Here is a 16,959-nt window from a genome sequence, read left to right as displayed (position 1 = left end):
GGGCCGTGAGTGCCCCCGCAGCCAATGAAACCTCGTTGGGAAGTATGTGGAGCAGCCTGCAGCCGTGAATCACGAGGCAGGTGATGCCAGATGAGCTCACGCCTCTCCTGGAGCTGCTCCAGGGCCAGCCCAGCTGCTCCGTGCTGGTTCCCCATTCCTCTGCTCCCACCCGTGCCTCGGTTTCCCCAGGATGGAAGTGGGTTATGGCCCTCAGCGGGTTCCCGAGGGTGTCCTGGGGGTCTCCGGGAGCAGCAGCACTCCGTGGGACGGGGGCTTGGCTGGTCCCAGGGCTCCAGGCTGCTCTGGCCCTGCTCTGGCCGCTGGGCACGGCTCTTCCTCCCGCTCCACGTTGTCATTACTGCACCACTCGTCCTGAAGGAATCACGTTAGAGAAATTAGAGCTGGGTCCAGCTCCAATCCCTGCAATCAGCCGCTTCCTTTTCCAAGGAATGCGGCGTTAAATGCCGATGGAGTGTTACAAGCCCATGTGGAGCTGGGGTGCCTTGAAAGGATTCCCACTGGGAGCTTTATTCCATGAAAGAAATTCCAAAACCAACTGAAAAACCTCAAATTAAAAAAAATTTACTATATTTAGAGGAGCTAGTTGAGCAAAGCTCAGGTCCTCCTGTCCTTCCTTGACTAGGGCGTTATCTGGCCAATCAATGGAGTGTTGGGGATTATTTTCCCTGAATAAACTGATTTTACAGGACAGAAGGATGAGACAGGTCCCTCATTTTGCACAGACAGTCCCTTCCTTCATCCAGCCAGGCCGGTGGCAGATGGGGAAGGCAGACAGATGTGTCCAGCTATTTTTAGGCTCAAACGCTTCTTTAATTTCAACATGACCACGGAGAATTTGCCTTTTCAGGGGTAAAAAAAAAAAAAGCTGGATCAGAGGGTGAATTGAAATGTAGGGCCAGCGACAGAGATTAATGGAATATCCTGGGTTGGAAGAGATCCACAGGGATCATTGAGTCCAAATCCTAAGATGCACCAGGTCACGATCTGGGGGTTGAACTGGAACGCCTGCCTGACTCGTGGTGGGTCCGGCAGGACTGGATCCTGCAGGAAAAGGTGTCTGGTAGCAGCATTGCCTCGCCTCCGGCTTTGGTTGCTTCTCCCCCTCTTTCCTTTGAAAAAAGGAGTTACAATTCCCTGAGCAGAAACACCAAAACCATGTAAATGGCCGCGTGGAAAGGGCTCCTGAGAGGGTGCGGGCGAGAGGAGCCGGAGCTGCTCGGGACTGGTTGGGAAAGCGGCGGGAGCGGGCAGACGGGTTGGGTAACTCCTGCCCCAGGGCTGCTGGGACCGGCTCTGCCGGCAGCGCGGAGCGGAGCCGCTCCGAGGGCCAGGACGTGCCGCAGCCCTCGTAGGGCTCGGGGCCACCAGAGCCCGGCTGCGGCCCCGGGATGGAGCTGGGATGGAGCTGGGATGGAGCTGGGATGGAGCTGGGATGGAGCAGAGATGGAGCAGGGATGGAGCTGGGATGGAGCTGGGGTGGAGCAGGGATGGAGCAGAGATGGAGCTGGGATGGAGCTGGGATGGAGCAGGGATGGAGCTGAGATGGAGCAGGGATGGAGCAGGGATGGAGCAGAGATGGAGCTGGGATGGAGCAGGGATGGAGCAGGGATGGAGCTGGGATTGAGCAGGGATGGAGCAGGGATGGAGCAGGGATGGAGCAGGGATGGAGCTGGGATGGAGCTGGGATGGAGCTGGGATGGAGCAGGGATGGAGCTGGGATGGAGCAGAGATGGAGCAGGGATGCAGCAGGGATGCAGCAGGGATGGAGCTGGGATGGAGCAGAGATGGAGCTGGGATGGAGCAGGGATGGAGCCGGGGTGGAGCAGGGATGGAGCTGGGATGGAGCAGGGATGGAGCTGGGATAGAGCAGGGATGGAGCTGGGATGGAGCAGGGATGGAGGAGGGATGGAGCAGAGATGGAGCAGGGATGGAGCAGGGATGGAGCTGGGATGGAGCAGGGATGGAGCAGAGATGGAGCAGGGATGGAGCAGGGATGGAGCTGGGATGGAGCCGGGATGGAGCAGGGATGGAGCAGGGATGGAGCTGGGATGGAGCAGGGATGGAGCTGGGATGGAGCTGGGATGGAGCTGGGATGGAGCAGGGATGGAGCAGAGATGGAGCAGGGATGGAGCTGGGATGGAGCCGGGGTGGAGCAGGGATGGAGCAGGGATGGAGCTGGGATGGAGCTGGGATGGAGCAGGGATGGAGCAGGGATGCAGCAGGGATGGAGCTGGGATGGAGCAGGGAATTGAGCAGTGATGGTGCAGAGATGGAGCTGGGATGGAGCTGAGATGGAGCAGGGATGGAGCCAGGATGGAGCAGGGATTGAGCAGGGATGGAGCAGGGATGGAGCAGGGATGGAGCAGAGATGGAGCAGGGATGGAGCCAGGATGGAGCAGGGATGGACCAGAGATGGAGCAGGGATGGAGGTGAGAAGGAAGGAGGGATGGAGCCGGGCAGAGTCCAGCCGCGGGGACGCTCCCGAGCGACGCTTCCCAAGGTTTTGGGGGAGCAGGGAGCACCCCCCGCCGTCCGTGTCTGCGCACGGGGAGCGGGACACGCGGGCGGAGCGGCGAGCGCCACGGGCCGCGGGGTGATGGATGCGACCTGACGGGTGCACAGGGCTGTGCACGTTCACACGCATGTGACAGTGACAGCGCTGGGCACACCGGGGCGGAGCGGCGGCGGCGGCGGGCACGGGCTGCGGGCACAGCCACGGACACACGGACACAGCCACGGACACACAGACACAGCCACGGACACACAGACACAGCCACGGACACACAGACACACAGCCACGGACACACGGACACAGCCACGGACACACAGACACAGCCACGGACACACAGACACAGCCACGGACACACGGACACAGCCACGGACACACGGACACAGCCACGGACACACAGACACACACGCGGGCTGCGGGCACGGCCAGGCGGGCTGTGATGCACCCCAGATCCAGCCCCCCACTAGACACCCTCACTGCACCCCCCAGTGCTCCCCCACCCTCCAGTATCCCCCAGTGTAGCCCCCAGGGCACCGCAGCCGTCCTGATGCCTCCCCCCTTGCAGCCCCCCAGTACAAACCAGTGCAGGACCCCCGGTACACACCCAGCACACCCTCATCCCCCCCGGTGCAACCCCAGTACCCCCCAGTGCATCCCCCGCCCCTTCAGTGCCCCCCAATTCACCCCTCCCCTGCACCCGCACCCCAATGCACCGCCCAATGCACCGCCCAATGCACCGCCCAGTGCATTCCCAGTGCATTCCCAATGCACCGCCCAGTGCATTCCCAATGCACCGCCCAGTGCATTCCCAATGCACCGCCCAGTGCACTCCTAGTGCATTCCCAGTGCATTCCCAGTGCACTCCCAGTGCATTCCCTGCCCCCTCTGTACCCACCCCAATGCACCCCTCCAGAGCACCCCCAGTGTCCCTCCAGTATCACCCCAATATTCCCCCCAGTGTCCCCCACAATGTCCCCTCAATGTCCCCCCATTGCCCCCCCAATGCACTCCCGATGCACCCCCAGGGTCCCCCCAGTATCACTCCCAATGCACCCCCAGTGTCCCCCCGGTGTCCCCCCAATGCACCCCCAGTGTCCCCCCACTATCACCCCACTGCATCCCCAATATGACCCCAATGTCCCCCCTAGTGTCCCCCCAAGATCACCCCAAAGCACCTCCGGTGTGCGCCCAGTATCACCCCAGAGTCCCCCAGTATCACCCCACTGTCCCCCTCAGTGTCCCCCAGTATCACCCCACTGTCCCCCTCAGTGTCCCCCAGTATCACCCCACTGTCCCCCTGGTGTCCCCCAGTATCACCCCACTGTCCCCCCGGTGTCCCCCAGTATCACCCCATTGTCCCCTCCAGTGTCCCCCAGTATCACCCCATTGTCCCCTCAATGTCCCCCCATTGCCCCCCCGGTGTCCCCTCAATGTCCCCCCATTGCCCCCCCCACTGTCCCCCCATTGTCCCCCCACTGTCCCCTCAATGTCCCCCCATTGCCCCTCCGGTGTCCCCTCATTGCCCCCCCATTGCCCCCCCACTGTCGCCCCACTGTCCCCCCATTGCCCCCCCGGTGTCCCCCCATTGTCCCCTCAATGCCCCCCCATTGCCCCCCCACTGTCCCCCCGGTGTCCCCCCGGTGTCCCCTCACCCCCCCGCCGGTGCCAGGCCCCGCCCCCCCCGCGCGCCGGGCACACACCCTCGCCTTTGGGCCAATCCGGGAGCGGCGGCGCGGCCACGTCAGGGGCGCGGGGGAAGCTCCTCAATGAGCGCGATTGGCGCGGGGAGCGCGCGGCGCTGCCGGGGCCGCTCCGCTCCGACCGCTCCGAGCCGAGCCGAGCCGAGCCGAGCCGAGCCGTGCCGAGCCGAGCCGTGCCGAGCCGTGCCGCTCCAGCCATGATCGCATCGCACCTCCTCGCTTACTTCTTCACCGAGCTCAACCATGACCAGGCTCAGAAGGTGAGGGGGGTCCCGCGGGGGAAAGTGGGGAGCGGGAAAAGTGAAGAGGGAAGGGGAGAGGTGAAAAGGGGAAAGTGAAGAGGAAAAGGGGGGAAGGAGGGGGAAGGAGAGAAAATGCGGGGAGAGAAAAAGGGAAGAAAAAAAGAAAAGATGGGTAAAAGTAAAAACAAAAAAAAAAAGGAGGGAAAAGGAGAAGGGGAGAGTGAAGAGGGAGAAATAAGAGGGAAATAAAAGGGAAGGAAAGTGAAAAGGGAAATAAGTGGGGAAGGAAGAAGGATGAGGGAAAAAAGTTGAAAAAATAAAGTAAAAGGAAGGAGAAAAAAAGAAAAAAGCAGAAAAGGGATAAAGGAGAGGAAAGGAGTAAAAAGATCAAAAAGGAAGGGGGAAATGGGAAAAAAAAAAGATAAGGGGGAAATGGGAAAAAAAAACCCCAAAAAACAGGTACAGAACCGATAAAACTTTTTAAAGGGAAGAGGAGGCGAGATAAGCGGGGAGCGGAGGGAAGCGGGGCCGGGCGGAGGCCGCGGCGCTGCCCGGCCGGGGCCGCGTGCGGTACGTGCCGCGGGACCCCGCGTGGCCGGGCGGCGAGGGGGAGGAGGAGGAGGAGGAGGAGGAGGAGGAGGAGGAAGGGGCGATCTCCGCGCCTCTCTGTGCCCGCCGGAGCCGGGACCCCCGCGGCCGCCCCGCGCAGCACGTGTCGCCGTTCCCGCCGCGCCGAGCATCCCCGGCAGCGGCTCCTCCGCTCCCCGCCGTGCCGGGGCAGCGAGCCGCAGCCCCCGCGGGCAGCGGGGTCAGCCCGGGCCACCAGCCCGGAGGTGGCACTTGTCCCCCGGGTCCCCTTCCCCACGCGGTGACCGCCGGCCCAGGGCGCACGTGTGCCCGCATCCGCGCACTGACAGGGGTGGAAAACGCATTCCCGTGTCTCGTTCCCTTCGTTTTGGGGTTCTGAGTGCCTGGTTTGGGGTCCGGAGCTCCCCGAGCCTGTTCCCGGAGTGCCAGCCCGCCGGGATGCTCGGGGTGTGGGGTCACCCCCCGTCCTGGAGCTCAGGCACAGGGAAAGCTCGGGCGTTCCTGCTCTCCACGGCTCCGGCCTTTGTCTGGCCAGGACAGCGCTTAGGCTGGGCTTAATAAATTATTCCCGGAGGAAAAATGCTGGTGGGCGAGAGCGCGGAGGCTCGGGCTGCCCCTGCAGCGCTCTGCTGGCATCTGGAGCAGGGCAGAGAGGAGCTCGGCTGTGATTCCTGACTCTGGGATTTGCTGCTCCGAGTGTGAGGAGGTCGGGATTTGCAAAAATCGCCACAAAAAACCTCTGGGAAATGCTTGGAGAGACCCGGGATAACCCTGGAGATGCTGCCGGGGAAGTGAAACTTGCCACGTTGGCCCTTCACCGGGCTTAGATAGGAAAGAAACCGAGGCAGAACATTAAAAAAAAAAAAAAAAAAAAAAAGAAGGCAAAAACTAACCCCAACCTAAACAAAGCGCAGGGAAAACTTCCCAAGGCAAAGCGATCCGCAAGGAAATACGGGCTCGGCTTCTCCCTGCGCCCGCCGCTGGCCCCGGGGTTGTGCAACAGCCACATCCAGGGTAGGGACGGGGCTGGGTTGTGTAACCCCGGCAGAAATAGGCCAGCGGCACAGCCCGGCCCCGCTCCGGGCTGCTCACGCCTTCCTTATCGGGAATGGCTGGGAATCGTGCAGGGAAAAGCTGGGATGGAGGGTTCTCCTTGCCTACCCAGCGGGAGAAGGGCGTGCGGAGCCTCAGGAACCGGCCCCGTGCCCCTCGCGCCTCCCAAACCCAAATTAAAAAAGGTTGTTGAGATGTGAGGGAGGGAAAAAAAATATCCAGGAGCCGCTGGCCGGAGCTGGGGATCCTGTGGGATATGGCACTGCCCTCCGGGCCGCCTCCACAACTGGATTTTCTGGGATATTTTTAAACAAATTCCCGTGAATCCTCCCATGAGGCAAAGCTGGGGGAGAGCACGGAGCCCAGCTGGGCTCAGGGAGAGGGGGAGAAGCCAGCTGTCTGACCTGGCTGCTTCCACCGTGGCTGCAGGAATCGTTCCTGGCTCATGGAGCTCCCCAGGCAAAGGGGGAAGCCAGGGAGTCCCCAGCCCAGGGAGGTGGAGGGGGTGAAATTCTTGGAAAGCTGCGATTTGTTTGGTTAGGTCTTCTTATCAACCCCTGTATTTGGGGGAAAAGATTGTAGGTGGTAGCCTGGGATGTGTTTTCCCTTTGGATCAGGGAGAAAAGGAGCTCAGCTGGGGTAAAAACCTGCCTTTTCCCAGAGCTGTGGTTTGTGTCCACCTCAAGGCCTTCAAAATAGCCTCAAAAATGGGATTTTTCTTCCCGTTCTTGCCATGGAGCAGCTTTACCTGCTCTGCCACCCATCTGGGGGCATATTCCCTTCCTCCCCAGCTCCTGCCTGGAAAGTGGGTTGTCCAGACTTATCTAACCCCCAGGGGATTGTGCAAACTTTAATTAACCTCGGCAGCGTCCTTTGAGATCCCAGCTTGAAAGTTTGCCGCTGCTGCCCCGCGTTCCCCGGGATGGGCCAGCTCACCCTGGCCTTCCTCATCCTCATCCTCATCCTCATCCCTCAGCCTCGTCACTGCGAGGGGGGCTGAGCGTCTCCTCTCCCCCATCCCTCCTTCAAGAGGGGAAAAATGGGGCTGGAATTGATTCCCCTGCGTTTGGAAAATGCAGGAAAGCAGGGGCAGGTTTTCCTTGTTTTAGTTTTTTTGGGTTTTTTAAAATTTTTCCTTTGCTCAGGAATTAGTTTTACCCAGCTGATTCCTCCCTGCTGGCTGCCTCTGTGGGTATGGGAGGGGCACCTTTGGCAAATTCCTGGAAAACCAACTTCACATCTTCCCCTGAGGCTGCCCAGGTCGGTGGCAGGAGCCGAGGTCAGTGGCAGGACAGCCTGTCCCACCTCGGGGAAGCCATCCTGAGTCTCCTTCCCCACCAGAGCTGCCCAGCCTCAGTTTCCCCCCAACAGGGGGATGCTCCCACCATCCCAGGGGGGTCCTGGGGGCAGAGAGGCTTTGCCATCCAGCATCCCCAAGACCTTGTGGGTTTAACGAGGACCATGAGGGGCAGGAACAGCAGCAGCTGGATGTCTCCAGCTGCAGAACTGGAGGGCAGAGTGTTTTCTGGCTGAACTGGGTTTTTCTGGGGTAGCTGGATGTCTCCAGCTGTAGAACTGGAGGGCAGAGCGTTTTCTGGCTGAACTGGGTTTTTCTGGGGTAGCTGGATGTCTCCAGCTGCAGAACTGGAGGGCAGAGTGTTTTCTGGCTGAACTGGGTTTTTCTGGGGTAGCTGGATGTCTCCAGCTGCAGAACTGGAGGGCAGAGCGTTTTCTGGCTGAACTGGGTTTTTCTGGGGCTCTGGGGCAGCAGGGTCACCTGAGGATGGGCTGGTGGATGCTCCCTGGTGTCACTTCCTCACCACCAGCACCCGGCTCCACCTCCGGCGTGGATCCAGCTGCTGGCCCGGGGCTGAGGATGAGGAGGAACCGGCCGAGCAGGAAACATCTGACTCACCCGGCTGAGGATGACTCCGGGCGTGTGTCATCCCAGGAGGGAGGGAGGGAGGGAGGGAGGGAGGGCACACGTGGGCTTGGAGGCGGCGTGGAAGGCCGTGGGTGCCAGCAGGGCCGGGGCTGGGGAGGGTGGGGGCAGCCCAGCATCACCCCTGTGTCACCCGGGGGAGGTCGGGCAAGGGGACGAGCCGGTTCCCTGCCCTGAGTCACCCGGGGTGGGAAACAGGGACAGGCATGGGCAGCGCAGCAGGGACTGAGGATGTGGAGCAGGGAACAAATCCTTCAGGCCCTCCCCCTGCTCCCTCTGCCTGGCTTTCCCCAAATTCATCACGTCCCACCGGGGATTTGGCTGGGTGGTGCTCGCACAGCATCCCCCTCCCAGGGAGCCAGCATCCCCTCAGACTTCAGGGATCCCTCCAGAACAGCAGGCTTCAAGTTAAAAACTGGGATGGGGAGGGAAGTAATTTAAAGAAAATATAACTCCCAGCACAAATTTCCCTGGAGAGAGGGCTGGCAGCGCATGCTGTGGGTCTGGGGGTGTTGCAGCCTTCCCCAGATTTGAACACTGCTCCGTCACCTTGCAGTCAATCTGTCCTGGGAAGCAGCCACCCTCTCCCAGTGCTCTGCTTTTGCTCCAAAACCCGCTGGAATCAGTCACATCCAGCTGAAAACTGCAGCAGGAGGTGCTGAGGGATGGGGAGCACGTGCTCCCTCCAGCTTCCTGGCAGCCACGTGGCTCTGGGACCGGCTTCAGAGCAAAGTGAAAACAAAAGGCAAACAGCTTCCTTTTTCTCAGAACCGGGGTCACCAGTGGGGAAGATGTGTTTGGGACCCACAGGAGCAAAGCTGCCTTCCCTTTTCCTTCCCGCTGCGTGCCAGAAGCGCTGTCACCCTCAGCCCTGTGTCACCCTCTGCAGCCCTGCCCACGTCCCCAGGAGGTGAGGCTGGAAATAAAAGCTGGTTTTTGGGGTGCTTTAAGCTCGGCTTGGCTCAGCCAGGCCCCCCAGCAGCAGAATTTGGGCAGGCTGAGGTTTCCCAGCGGTGCAGCCGGGACGGGCGACCCTGGGCACCTCTCCAGCATCCGGCATGGAAATGAGCTGAACCTTGGAGACAGCCTTGAGCCAGGAGATGGGGATTTGCTGGGGTTTGGTTCAAAAACGTGGCATTGAGCTCATTACACCCACAGCTGCTCCGTGATCCGCAGCTTTAACACGGTGTCCTGGGCTGGGGCGTGCCCGGCGCTTCCCCGCTCCGTCCTTCCTTCCCCCTGCTGTTTGTTTGCATTTCCTCCAGGAAACACCATTGTTTAGGCTGGAAGCTTTCCAGAAACTCAATTGCCCCCTTCAGGATCCTAACCTAGTGACTTTGTTTGTTTGGAATTGGCCACCTGACCCAAACTATCCCATGCTCTTCAGGAGCCTTAAGCAACTGAGGAGGGGTTTTGTGTTGAGAGATGCTCAGACTCTGGCTCTGCAGGCTGAATTGCCCATTTTATCCCATCTTTGTCACAATTTGAGGGGTGCTCCTGGGGTGCCCAGCCAGGCCACAGGGCTGGGGAGTTTTGGGGAGGCCAGTGGCCGTGGCTGTTCCTTGGTGGGGCCAGGGTGGATTCCTAGGGAAGGAGCCCTGCTCTGCGCCCTGACCTGCTTTAGCTGCCAAGTGGGGTGAGATCCACCTTGGGAGAAGATGATCCAGGTTTTAAGGGCTTTGGAGATTAGGGGGAGGTCACCCTGCTCCTCAGGCTGAGGTTATTCTGGCATGCTGCAGCCTGGAGGACATGGGGGACGTGCTGGGCAGGGCCTGGCCTGGGGGAAGGGGCTGAAGCCCCAGGGGACTTTCCCTGTTCTGGGATTTTTGGGTGGGGGGTCTTCACTGCTGAGGAGCTCCCAGAGCAGCCAGCTTCTCTGGGATGAGCACAGTCTGCTCTGGGCTGGTGGCGTGGGCTGATACCCCTGGGGATACCCCTTGGCACAGCTCAAGGGGAGGTTTCCTACCCTGGGGCTGGCATGGAGCAGAGCTCCAGCCCCAGAGCCACCTCCTGACCAGGTAACTGGAGCTTCCTGGGGCCAGTGAGCAGAGCCTCAGCACACGGGAGGGAATTTTCAGCAGGTGAAAGCAAACAGGAGGGGAGGGAGGAGAGTGTTTGACTTCCTGCTGGATCAGGAGAGGCTGGCAAACACCTGGTAGCAGGAAATCTCCAGGTTTCCTTCTCCTTGGCCTTTCCCTCGTGTTTAGCTCCTGATTTTGGGAAGGAGCTGGAAGCACCAGGAGAAGGGGGGAGGAGGTTTTACTCAGAGCATGCTGCTCCTCAGGGGATGCAGCATCGCTCCTGGAATGTGCTGGGCTGGGCTTTCCTCCATCCCCTGACCTCACAGAGGAAGAAATCTCAGCTCCCAAATTTCCAACAGAGCTCAGGGTGGAGGGAAAAAAGGGATGTGCTGGAGCCCAGGCAGCCAAAACCGCAGCAGGGCTGCTGTGTCCAGCCCGGGGTGGGATGGCACGTCCCTGAGCGAGGTCACCCTGGCCCTGGTGCAATTAGTTGCCCACAAAATGCCCATTTCCTGCAGCTCAGCCCCATAAAGCACAGCCCGGGCCCGGTTCCGGTGACCCGGCCTTACGTGCCTGCAGACAGGTGAGCACACGGGGTGGAGTTTTCCTCCTTGCCCTCTCAGGGCTTGCAGCTGCCCTTTAATTAGTGCTGAGTGGAGCTAATTGGAGCAGGGCAGTGTGGGCCAGGCTGCCCGGTGCTGGTGCTGCCTGGGGAGGAGCCTTTCCTCGCCTTCCCTGGGCAGCACAGCATGCTCCCTGCCATTTTTAGAAGTGTTCTCCACACCACCAGCTCAGGGGTAGAGCAATTTCCAGGAACAGGGGGTGGGATGGGTTTCTTCCCTCTCTGGCCACGCGCTTGTGTCACCCCAGCCCCGCTTGTGTCACCCCAGCCCCGCTTGTGTCACCCCAGCGGGTTTGCTCCAGGCTGTTGAGTGGCTCTGGGCTCCTGGGGTGATCTCAGCAGTGCAGCAATGACAGGGCAGGGCATTCCTGCCCAGCACCCCCGGTGCAGGAAGAGGCCCTGGGGGTCAAGGTCAAGGTGTGTTGGTGCCGTGCCGTGGGAAGGGCTCTGCACCTGGAGAACCTCCTGACTCACCCCTGAGCTGGGGCTCCTGCTGCTGCAGCAACCTGGCTGCGTGTCTGCAGCTGGCTGAGCGGGCAGGAGCTGCAGGAGCAGCTTGTGGGTCAGCATTCCCAGCTGGCAGAGCCCGGGCAGGGGTGCAGGGTGGCCTTGGCAAGGGGCAGGAGCAGGGGTGGGTGATGCCTGGCATGAGCAATCCCAGCCAGGCTGCTGTGTCCTGCCCTCTGGGATGGGTCAGAGCCTGCTCCAGCTCCCTGTGTCCACCCAGCAGCCTCGGGAGGGGCTGGATGCTGTCCTGGGCTGTCCTGTGCCCCTGTCCCCAGCCCTGTGCCTCACCCCTGGGCTGTGTCTGCCCCTTGCAGGTGGACAAGTACCTGTACCACATGCGGCTCTCGGACGAGACCCTGCTGGAGGTGTCCCAGCGCTTCGAGAAGGAGATGGAGAAGGGGCTGGGGGCAGACACCAACCCCACGGCCTCCGTGAAGATGCTGCCCACCTTCGTCAGGTCCACCCCGGACGGGACAGGTACAGTGGGGCCAGAGGGAGGGCTGGGCACACCTGTCCTCCTGGCACTGCCACTGCAGGGGTGGCACTGCCACCCGGGGCCACCTTCGCTGCTGGGGCTGAGTGTGGGGACAGGCCTGGCTCCGTGCTGGGGCTGGAGGGGATCCCAGTTCCTGCTGGCAGGAGGGAGGAGAGAGGGAGGGAGGAGGGAGGGAAGCCGCCCTCGCGTGCCCTTGCTGGCAGGACAGAGACAGTCACGGGTCCGGCTCATCAGATTTCAGGAGCAGCAGTGCCAGCACTGTCTGAGTGCCACAGGGCCCTGGGCACAGCAGGGCCCTCACAATGTGGCCTTTCTGCCTCTCCCCGAGCTGCCCAGGCCACGCTCCAGCCAGGCACATCCTCCTCTCCTGCTCCCTCGGGCATCCCCATGGGAAAGTTCCTGTTCCCCCTCCCAGCCGGGGGTTCTGGGAAGGAGCTTGTCTCCATCCCTGAGCATCACCCTCCAAGTGCTTGGTCCTGGCTGCTCCAGACCCACAGCTGGGCTGGCAGCAGCCGTGGAGGGCCCAGGGGTGGCTGGCTGTGCTGGATGCAGCTACTCAGAGCTGGGCTTGCCCTGGTGCCAGCTCCTGCCCAGGGATCTGTGCAAAGCCTCGGTGCCAGGGCTGCTGGTGAGGTGCACAAAGAGGGACAGAGCCCCAGCCCCTCATGGCTGCTGGCTGGCTGCTCCCTGGGGGCAGGGACAGGAGGGGCAGAGCCATGGAATGGTTTGGCCTGGAAAAGCCCCTAAATTGGTCAAATCCTACCAATCCATCCCTGCCCCAGGTGCCACATCCACAGAGCTGCTAAATGCCCCCAGGGATGGGCACTCCAGCACTGCCCTGGGCAGCTGTGCCAGGCCTGGGCTGCCTTTCCATGAAGGAATTTCCCCAACAATTTAAATGTTGTATAAACTTCAAACTTCCAGTGTGGAACCATTCCCCTGTCTCTCACTGCAGCCCTGCTGGAAGGGTCTCCACCTTCCCCCTGAGCCCCTCTAACCCTCGAAGCACCCCCTGATCCTGGCCCCCCAGCTGCACCTACACCCAAAAGCTGGACCTGGCTGCCTGCCCTGGGATTGAGATTCCCATCTATTTAAATGTTGGAGGATATTTTTAATTACAGGCACGGCCAAGAGCCGCCCCTGGGCACGGGAACTGCTGCAGCCAAAGGGGCTGGGTGCAGGTGGAGCGTGTGTCAGCACTTCCAGCACCCTGACCCGCCTCTGGGAGAGGGAGCAATCCCTCCCCATGCCCTTACAAGACAGATCCTTGGCTCCCTTCCCTGTTTCCAGCTTCTCCAGTGCCCCAGCTGGCATTTCTCACCCGGGGCAGGGGGGAAAGAGGAGCAGCAGCATGGAAAATGTCACATGAGAGGGATGCTGGGGCAGTCACGGCCCTGCAGCTGCCCAGGGGCTGGAAAATGAGGGAGTTTAGAGCAAATCCAGGGAAATGAGAGCTGGGATTCCTGTCCAGCTGGGGCTGGATCCAGCCTCTGAGTGGCATCCCTTGGGTTTTGGGGAGGGGGCAAGTCAGGGCTGGGGGCTTGGTGCCAGATCCTGGCACCAGCTGGGGAGGATCTCACTGCCCAGGGCCATGTCCTTCCTCCTTCCCTCTTTTTAAAGCTCCTGGGCAAAGTCTGGCCTGGGCTGGGCACCTGTGCCAGGTGCCAGGAGCTGCTCCCAGCCCAAGGACGGGTTATTGCTCTGCTCCAGCCCTGCTCTGAGCTGGTGCTGCTGCCACAGGGCTCCCAAGCACCCACCTGTGCCATGTCCCTGTCCTCCCTCCCCTGCCCTGTGTCTCTGGGTGGGATTAGACCCCGTTTAATGCCCAGCTCCAGGGGGATGAGAGGGGCTTATGGAAATACAAGGTCACACCTGCAGGTTAAGCCAAAGCCCAGCCCTGGCTCTCGGGGGCTTTGCTGTTCAAGTCTGGGGTGATAGAGGGGGGAATTCTGCTTTGAAAGCAGAAGCTCTTCTCAAATCAACTTTCCTTGCTTTGCTTGGCTCTGGCACCCACTGGAACAGCACCGTGCCCTGCTGGCAGCGAGGGGATGGGGAGGCAGATCCCAAATAAGCTTCTCCTTGGAGCCCAGTGACTCCCCCAGGGGCTTTCCCTGCTCAGTGCAGCCAGCACCCTCCTCCTGCTCCACTCCTGGTGTTTCCAGGCTGTTCTGGGTGCCCAGGTTTCCTCCTCCACAGTGGGGTTGGTTTGAGGATCCTGTGCTGAGCCCCAGCAGCTGCTAACCCCAGCCTGGAGCTTTCAGGAGGATGCTGCAGGATTTGTGGGATATCCAAAGGATGGCTCTTGGCAGCACCTTTCCCTTGCCTGGGGGGCTCAGCTCTTTTCCTGCCCGTGTGGCACAGAGCCCTGAAAGGCTTGGAAGAAAAGGCTGGTTTTGTGCCCAGAAAACAGGGGGGGTTAGCACATCCCAGCAAGGCTTCCCGAGGAAGTTGTGTCTGCCTGGGCTGTTCAAGGCCAGGCTGGATGGGCCACAGGTCCAGTGGAAGGGCAGGGGAGTGGAACTGAGTGCTCCTGGGGTCCCTTCCCATTCCCTGGCACCTCGAATGATCTGGAGGGAGGGAGGGAGGGAGGCTGCAGTGGGACATGCCAGGGTCTGCAGCTCCACCTTCTCCTGCAGCTCCCTGGCCAAGCCTCCCAGCGTTTCCTCTTCCTCTCGTTTTTCACCAATCCACTTTGCCAGAGGATTCCCAGGCGGTGGAATTGGGTTGGAAGCCCTGAGGGGGGATTCCTGGGGTGAGCAGCCTCTGAGGTGCTGGGACACGATCCCACACGCCAGGAGCACACCAGGCTCTCCAGGCACTCGGCTCTCAGCCTTTGCCAAGAGCAAACAGCCCCTGGGGCCAGGGCTCTGTGTTTGCCCTGGCTGTTTGGCTTGTGGGCTCAGCACCAGGGCTGATACCTTATCACAGGACCTGGGAGCCCAAACTGGGGGGCAGTGCCCACACCTGGCACCCACCACGTGCTCCAGGCATGGCTGGGAATTTCCCAAGGGAGCCTTGGCTGCCCTGTTCCTCCTGCAAAGCAGATCCACCCAGGAATTCCCAGGAATTTCCCCCAAACTGCTTTTTTCTGGGATCCTCCTGGGTCACCTCCAAGGAGCTGAGACCCGGTGCCCCTCTTGGCTGCAGTGCCCTGGATTTGTCACCCCCCTGAGGTGCTCTCCATGCCCTCAGTGCCAATGGCCAGGGAGCTGTGACCCGTGTGAGGGGCAGGTGCTGTGATGGCCCTGTGCCCCCTGGGGATGGCCCTGTGCTCCCTGGTGCTGTGATGGCCCTGTGCTCCCTGGGGATGGCCCTGTGCTCCCTGGGGATGGCCCTGTGGTGCTTTGATGCTCTCTGCTCCTTGGTGCTGTGATGCTCTGACCCCTCTTTGGTGCTGTTCTGCCCCCAAGGGGCTGCACGGACCCCCGGGTGCCCTCCCCCTCTCCGTGCCCAGCTCTGACCCCACACACCCCACACACCCCTCGTTCATCCCCTTTCCCTGGAGCTCCTTCCATGGCCCTTTCCCCTCCCTGGAGCTGCTCCAGCTCCAGCTGGGGCCGTTCCCTGAGCCGGGCTGGCCCGGGCTGTTTCCCGTCCCTGTCCCTGTCCCTGTCCCTGGCCTGCCGCTGGAGCTGGGCTGGCTGGGGCTGTTTCCTGTCCCTGTCCCCGTCCCTGTTCCCGTCCCTGGTGGTGCCACTGTCCAGGCTGGCTGGGGCTGTTTCCCGTCCCTGTCCCCGTCCCTGTCCCCGTCCCTGTCCCCGTCCCCGTCCCTGAGCCCGATGGAGCTGGGCTGGCCGGGGCTGTTTCCCATCCCTGTCCCCATCCCTGTCCCCGTCCCTGTCCCTGGTGGTGCCACTGTCCAGGCTGGCTGGGGCTGTTTCCCGTCCCTGTCCCCGTCCCTGTCCTCTCCCCGTCCCTGTCCTCTCCCCGTCCCTGTCCCCTCCCCGTCCCCATCCCTGTCCCCGTCCCCGTCCCTGCCCCGTCCCTCTCCCCGTCCCCGTCCCCGTCCCTGTCCCCTCCCCGTCCCCGTCCCCGTCCCCGTCCCTGTCCCTGTCCCCGTCCCCGTCCCCGTCCCTGTCCCCGTCCCCGTCCCCGTCCCCGTCCCCGTCCCTGTCCCTGTCCCTGTCCCTGTCCCTGTCCCTGTCCCTCTCCCCGTCCCTCTCCCCTCCCTGTCCCCCTCCCCGTCCCCCTCCCTGTCCCCGTCCCCGTGTCCCCGTCCCCGTCCCCGTCCCTGTCCCCATCCCCGTCCCTGTCCCTGTCCCTGTCCCTGCATACCAATGCCCCGCGGGTTTTGTTCCCTTTGTGCCGCACAAAGCGGCCCCGGCAGCCAGCGCAGCACATTCGGGGCTCCGGGTGCTGAGAGAGGCTTTCCCCGGCCCCTCCACCCCAAAGCAGCCGGCTGGGCGCTTTTCCCTGCCCCCAACAGGCGGGAGGGGACGGACACAGCCCTGGGGCTGCCCTTGGAGGAGCTTCCTGGAGCCCTGGGAATTCCAGATGTTCTGTGCCCACGGGCTCTGACCCCCAGGAGAACTCTGCACTGACCTGAGGCCGTGGAGAACCTTCCAGAACTGGGATTGAGGGTGTGGAGCTTGGCTAGAAGTGTGTGGTATCACAGGGTGGAAAACTTAGAGTTTAAGGGTTTAGAATATAGAAATAGATTTATAAGGCAAGATGGAGGTTTTAGGGTGGAAGCTGGTCCTCCTTCTTCCCCTTCCTCTTCCCCTTCTTCCTCTTCCCCTTTTTCCTCTCCTCCTCCTCCTCCTCCTCCTCGGTGGAGGTGGTTTTGTGTAATTGGATAAAAAAGTCCCCATTGTGGCCATGGGTGGTTGGTTATTGTGTTAAAAGTGAAGATAATTAAAGTGTCATTTCTTAATTGGACAGTTTATCCTTGAAAGGCCTTGGAGAGGGAGAGACAGGGCTCCACTTCTAGTTTGTTGGAGTGAAGTGCTGCAGAGCTCAGGGTCTGTGAGAGTATAACAGAGATAAGAGCCAATAAACATCTGAGCCCAACAAGAAATTCTGCCTTGCACGTTTAATCCCAGCCCTGGCCAAAAAAGAAGCAAAGATTCCACAGCAGCTCTCCCTGGGGAAGGCAGCAGAGAGGCCCCAGAGCTCTTTGGGATCTTCTCCCTCCCTGGTTTCCTGCTGCCACATGCCAGGAGTGTGTGGCATTCCTGGGGCAGGGAGGGAGCCTGAGCACCAGGGATTTTAGTACAGCAAAAGCTGAGCCAGGCTGAGGAGTCCCCAGAGCTGCCACC

General features: G+C 61.3%; 1 protein-coding gene and 1 long non-coding RNA gene across 4 annotated transcripts in view; one reads left to right on the top strand and one right to left on the bottom strand.

Moving 5' to 3' along the window:
* Positions 1-566: 566 nt before the first annotated feature.
* On the bottom strand, positions 567-4,368 carry LOC132339909 (uncharacterized). The gene is made up of 2 exons (XR_009489740.1): positions 4,231-4,368; positions 567-1,130 (listed from the first exon to the last, which is right to left on the bottom strand). It is a non-coding gene; the product is annotated as an uncharacterized LOC132339909 (long non-coding RNA).
* LOC132339875 (hexokinase-2) overlaps positions 4,319-16,959 on the top strand; it is a 28,830-nt gene continuing 16,189 nt past the window's right edge. For all 3 annotated transcript variants that reach the window (XM_059870459.1, XM_059870457.1, XM_059870458.1), the window contains exons 1-2: positions 4,319-4,490; positions 11,520-11,682. In XM_059870459.1, the coding sequence (XP_059726442.1) occupies positions 4,428-4,490; positions 11,520-11,682 (226 nt within the window). In that variant the 5' untranslated portion in view covers positions 4,319-4,427. The remainder of the gene's footprint in view (positions 4,491-11,519; positions 11,683-16,959) is intronic.

Source organism: Haemorhous mexicanus, chromosome 30 (assembly GCF_027477595.1).
Source record: "Haemorhous mexicanus isolate bHaeMex1 chromosome 30, bHaeMex1.pri, whole genome shotgun sequence".
NCBI lineage: Eukaryota > Metazoa > Chordata > Aves > Passeriformes > Fringillidae > Haemorhous > Haemorhous mexicanus.
The sequence above is the reverse complement of the archived record's forward strand: the minus strand, read 5'-3'. Positions and strand labels throughout refer to the sequence as shown.